General features: G+C 39.3%; 1 protein-coding gene across 1 annotated transcript; it reads right to left on the bottom strand.

Annotated features, from left to right (window-relative positions):
* Window positions 1-3,265: 3,265 nt before the first annotated feature.
* Window positions 3,266-5,738, bottom strand: LOC121985113 (60S ribosomal protein L37a-1). The gene is made up of 5 exons (XM_042538391.1): window positions 5,604-5,738; window positions 4,734-4,773; window positions 4,547-4,635; window positions 3,591-3,673; window positions 3,266-3,501 (listed from the first exon to the last, which is right to left on the bottom strand). Exons 1-5 carry the CDS (start codon window positions 5,604-5,606, stop codon window positions 3,438-3,440), a joined length of 279 nt encoding a protein of 92 aa, XP_042394325.1. The 5' UTR covers window positions 5,607-5,738; the 3' UTR covers window positions 3,266-3,437.
* Window positions 5,739-6,088: the final 350 nt, after the last annotated feature.

Below are 6,088 nucleotides of genomic sequence, written 5' to 3'. Positions count from 1 at the left end.
ACACGTCACACCGGCAGGTCCGTCTTCTCATCTTCCCGACAGGATCAGGGCCGGTCGGATGACTCGACCATAATCAGTTTATGGCCATCAGGGATTTCATAGGTATTGAGTAGTTTGAAGGCAGTTCCCGAATCAAACCTACTCGCCATGGTTTGATACCAAAGACCGGGAGAGGGGGCAGAAGAACTAGCCATTGCCGTCGGGATGCGAAGCAAAGGGAAAACAGAAAAGGCAACGGAGGAGATGAACGGAACAGCGCCTGCGATGCACAGACACCACCGGAATGCGAAGAAAAAGTGCGGAGAAAACAAAAAATGAATGAGCAAAGAGTTCTTATAGAAAAAAGGATGGTTGGAGAAGAGAGCGAATGGCCGGAATGTCGAGAATGGGTTCGCTGGAGAACGAAGCAAGAACCTTCAAGTGCACGGGCGCGATATAGCAGAAGCGGCGGAAGGAGAAGAAGCGACCTTATAAAGGTTGGGCTCGAGCTGCAAGGACCGCTCGATCCAGGGCACGGGATCCGAGGAGCGCATCCGCCCGTTGAATTCAAAGCGCTAGGGGTCACATCGAGCCTGACAGCTCGAGCATGCGATGACGGTCGCTTGGCCACGTGGCATCACCCCATTGGGTGCATTTAATGACCCCCATTACGCAGGCGAGGGCGCGTGCTCGGCCTTAATGGCGGGGATTTGCACGAATCCCGAGGAAATTCGGAGGACATCAGCGTTGGCCGACGTTGGGTCGGCATGACAACCACCGGCAAGTCGAACTCTCCAAGTGCCAGTGGGTTCCATGCCGAGCGGCATTCTCATCAGATACAGAACGACCGTCATGTCGCTAGGCCGATAGTCCAGTCAGTCGGACTTGCAGCCTCCTTCGACTAGACTTGAGGGAGAGGCACGTGATCCGGTAGCAGAGGAGGGGGTCCCGTACGGACAGAGGTTAATGACACGTGGAGGTCACGGTCGAGACGATCGACGTAAAAGGTGAGCCGAGGGGGAGGCCACCTTGCCGATCGACCGCGGCAGAAGGCCAGGTCGGTAAGGAGATAATTTGGCTAAGGTTCGAGTTTCTGACACTCAGGAATCCACATACGACAGTTGATTGGGCCGAGCAGCCGCTCAGCTGGGCCGTAGGCCAACATAGGCGCTATTCATCCGAGCATATGACCGAGCGGCCCACTCGCTCGGCCCCACCTGCGTCCCCCCCGGACGACCAGTATGGCCGAGGAGCGGTCCCGCTCGCCCGACCAGTATGGCCGAGCGTCTCTCCCGCTTGGCCCGATAAAAGACAGAAGGTGCAGAAGAGTACAAAGGGGACGACTAGAGATATCCTTCTCGAGATATGTGCCACTGATAGCAGCATGGTCAGCGGTTGGACCAGACAGAAAATCGTACGGTGGAAGTTTCCACTGTCATGTCAGAGATATGCTCGGACGGTTGCGGTATGGAGTCAGACGTCCTTTTCTGACACATCCATTTTGAGGTATGTTTGGGGAAGCGCTCACGCGTCGAGGAGCGTGCATGCGCCTCCCCGGGGGCCTATATAAGGACCCCCAGATTTTGACGGAGGTATGAAATCATCCACACTATAGCTACATTTCTCATTATCTCGCTCCAGTTTTCTTCTCGCCTGACTTGAGCGTCGAAGGGTCGTCGCCAGAAACCCCTTACCGGTCCCACTTTGTTGCAAGTTCGCCGGAGGTCAACCTCATCCCGACATCTACACGAAGCCAGCAAAGAGCACCACGTCCCTAGCTTTCATCAACTCATAATTCAGACAGGATCAATAATATAATAGACGAATCATAATATGCATTAAAAATTTAAATCAGTTTAGTCTTTAAAAATATAACCCCTAACTGTTGTATTTAAACCAATGGCAATTTACTGAGTTAGTCGGAGAATGAGACCCGATTGCTCTTCTTTTTAATTAATAATTAAGAAGATAGACATAATTATTAATAAGTTTAGATCATCAAACAAAAGGCCGTTCTTCTCATGTCTAATTAATCTCTCTAATATATAATAAGACAATCTTTTTTTAATTAAGAATTAGAAGATAGACATAATTATTAATAGGTTTAGATTATCGAATAATTGTTCATCCTAAGCGTTATAATTGATTGTCAAATTGACTAGAAAATGAGAGGAATTTTTTTTCCGAATAGATGTGCACATTTTAGATCATCAAACAAAGACTAACAAACGGTGCTTCTTATGCCCAATTAACACCTCTAAATTTAATTAGACAATTTTTTTAATTAATAATGACGGGATACCTCAATTAAAAAAAATATAATATAAGATAATAATAAGCAATATATATTCCCTCCGACCTGACACAGCGGTAAGTTATTACAGGAAGGGGCATGAGCCGACATCGAATTTGATGGACCGAGCAGAGTACTCGGTTGAACATCGACAACAAAGACTGCAGAGGTTAATTGCCAGCAAAATAACATTCACATTTCCAGATGCATCCGACAGACAGGCTAATGCTCTATATATGTAGAAAATAAATGACGTATATATTCTTTTTATATTCATAAAATCATATCATATATGAAAAAAAAAAATAACATATGTAGTCTTTTTAATTCACAAAATTATACTATGTATTAAAAAAAATACTACATGCATCCTTTTTTATTTATAAAATTACTAATGTATAAAGGAAAAAATTTTTTAATCCTTTCTTTTCTCTTCTTCCAAAGATAACTTTCTATCATGATTCTTTTCCTCATTGATTCCTTTCCTTTCCTCATCAACACTCCAGAGTAAATAATAGCATAAGAGAAGTACTGCCCACCTCCAAAATTATTAAAATGAATCCTGAACAACTGGGTCATAAATATATACTATATATATCAATAAAATGTATTTGCCATCTGATCCATTTGTTAAATATTTATATTTTAAAATTTTCACCTAAAAGAGATCAATTAAATTCCAAATGCTTTATATTTTTCAAAGAAAAAAACATATTCAATGATAAATATTTATTTATTTTTTGAATCTAATAACAAAAACTCATCTTCTTCTAGTCTTTTTTTATGAATCAATTTAATTTTTGATTCTTTGGCAGGCACACACATGTACAATTATATAAATTTCCTTCAATTTGAAGGATGTTTTTCATTCCAAGCTCAGGCAACTCTAACCACGCTCAAACTAAACTGAGGGCTCATTTGCCTGTTCTAGATCATGCAAATATAATGACTCAACGGATAACAAACTCTCATATGTTCAGATAAAAGCGACAATAAACAGAAAAGATTTAAATTTTCCCATAAAAGATAAGCCTACAATAATCAAACAAAAACAAACCCTTAGATTTCAAGCATCCATTCTCAAATCTAACACTCAAATTTCATAGCTAAGCAACAGGCAAACCTGCCTCAATAGCTTTTACAAGTCGAAGCTACATGTCGTGCATTACGATTCAGTTTGCTCCCTCAGTCGGCGGATGGTGCTCCTCACAGTCACAGCACTGGCCGTGCTGTAAACATAACCAGGAGTTCAAAATTACATAAAGGCAAAAGAGGATGAGTCGACAAGCTTAACATGGAAAGCCTCGCTAATACTTACTTCAAAGTATAAGCGCCACCAGCCTTGACCTTCCCACAATCTTTGCAACCCCAAATTCCAACCGCTTTTCTTTTCACAGCAAACTGTGCGAGGCGGCGGCGCATCAAGCATAGAAGAGAGAAAATGAAATGCCCGATATGCAATACAATGAAATGCGCAATATATAGAGCCTCCAGCCACATTATGCAAAAAGCTAATCGAGTTGTCTCTAACTCACTTTGTCAATAAGTGATTTTTTTTTTTTTCAAACTCTGTACTTCACCCTCTAATCATCAATACTGTTAGTAGTGGTTGGGGCATGTTTCTGCCATCCACATCACAGAAGTAGGGTAAATATTGAAGGGTATTTGACTATTTTAAAATTGTGGATAGCATTTTGAGAAGTAGGGTAAACTCCAGAGGGAGAAATGAAGTTTTGCCTTAATTATCCATCACAGAAACATGAGGTACCCAATATATTACACGAAACAAATGGGCAATAACAAGCTATCTTGGAACCAAAAAGTGTGTCAAACATCTCAAAATAACAGAAGAGATCCACCTAATGTCCAATAACTTACCTCGTGTTTCCTGAGATTGAAAGAATCTGGAAAGCAATGAATTATTATAAAAAATAATAATGATCAAGCAATTCCAACATGTAATGTTGCAGGGAAAGAAATACGTAAGACTTTCTTTCCCACTGTTTTTTTGGAGAGAAGGAATGAGGAAAGTTATTTTAATAATATTTTGAGAAGAAAAAAAAATAATAAACTAAATATTATAATAAATAAATATTTTAAATAAAAATATTGATTGTAGTTTGTTTTGGAGACTTTCCACCTAAGCTCTTAATAAGCATATAAATAAGAGTAAGTATACAAATAATTAAGTGTAAACAATAGTAGATCATAACCTATACAATCATTTCCAATTTAATTTGTGTATCAGACTACATGTTTACCAATGTATAGTACCTTTCCACAGAACTCACAGAAATACTTTGCATGCTGTGAAACCTCCATCTTCTTGATTTGTTTACGCAAACTAGCACCATATCTGGTACCTGAAAAAGAGCGTAATGAGAATTAGGATGACATGCACAGATGACCAGTCGCTTTAGCAGAGGAAAAAAAACAAGATGATATTCAAAGTGTAATGTACCATATTTGCCAACAATTCCAGCCTTCTTCGTTCGCTTAGTCTACATTCAATTTGAAAAAAGAAGTTACCAAATGACTACAAGGAGAAAGAGCTAAACCAACTCTCAACATATAGCCCGTTCAAACAATGGAGAAATTCATACTAGAAATGTTGAAAACAGTCACTGGAGGAGTAAGGTAGAAAAACACATAAGGATGGATGATAGCTAACAAAAAATGTGGTAAAACACCACTCATTTTATTGCATTCGATCTAATATCACATTATTCAGGCTTAATTTATGTTAGAGATCATCTAGCAATTGGAGGTATCTATCTTCCACCTTAGCGACAATTTCAGTTTTTTGCTGAATCTTCATTCACCAGAGGTTTGTGAAATTTGGATCAAGTTTTCATTTTATTTTAATCGGAATAAACAATAAAAAAACTTTTCTCTTACTGTATACATTTCTCCACACCAGCTTTCTCTAATCCATGTTAAAACAACCAATATAATTTGAACTGCTACTGTCATGAGCATTTTAACACCACCACTGCCGAGGCAGACAGATCAAGAGATCCGCAGCAAAGAAAACTTCTCAAATACTATCAAACAAATACCATCAAAACTACATTTTCAATCAATCACCTCCATCCTACTCCAAAATCAAATTTTACCCAACGCAGTTATCTCATGATAACAAATCAAAAGTCTTAAACCCCTCAAGAAACAAACTTCAAATGAGATTGCCAATCTTACATACACAAACTAAATTCACAAGCACCTCGGAGACAGACAAAATAACAAACAAACGATAGGCAGATGCATGAAGAATCCGAAAGGATCGAGGAACCAGGAACTGTAAGAAGGTAGAAGAGATCAAAAGGCTTACCATTTTTTGCAGAGGCGAGAGGGTTGATCTTACAAAAACCCTAACGAAAAATACGAGCTCGCCGCCGCCTGCCGCCGCTGCGCTTTATACACAAACAAAAAAAAAAAGAAAAAACCCTAATTCTTGTTGCCATGCCAATGGGCCATTAATGGGCTTAGTTACAGCGATAGTAGAATTATGCCAATTCAATTGTTAAAAAGATAAGAGAAAGGAAGAAAAAAAATATATAAATTTAATTTTAAATTTTAATTTACACCTTTAAATCAAGATTTATAAAATATTAAATAATTTCTCAGTACTTAAGTCCAAATACAATTTTTTTTTTGAGCTTAAGAAACAGAGAGTCTTATTTATGAGAACTTAAGCAAGCATTGGTTCAACTCAAGCACTGAGACAGCGATGTGAAACGATGCTTCTTAGGGAGGATTGACTGAAACATTAAGGGAGGGAAAGAGGAGTTTTAAAGGTGATGTGACTTCAATGGA

The sequence above is a fragment of the Zingiber officinale genome, chromosome 5B (assembly GCF_018446385.1).
Source record: "Zingiber officinale cultivar Zhangliang chromosome 5B, Zo_v1.1, whole genome shotgun sequence".
Lineage (NCBI taxonomy): Eukaryota > Viridiplantae > Streptophyta > Magnoliopsida > Zingiberales > Zingiberaceae > Zingiber > Zingiber officinale.
The sequence above is the reverse complement of the archived record's forward strand: the minus strand, read 5'-3'. Positions and strand labels throughout refer to the sequence as shown.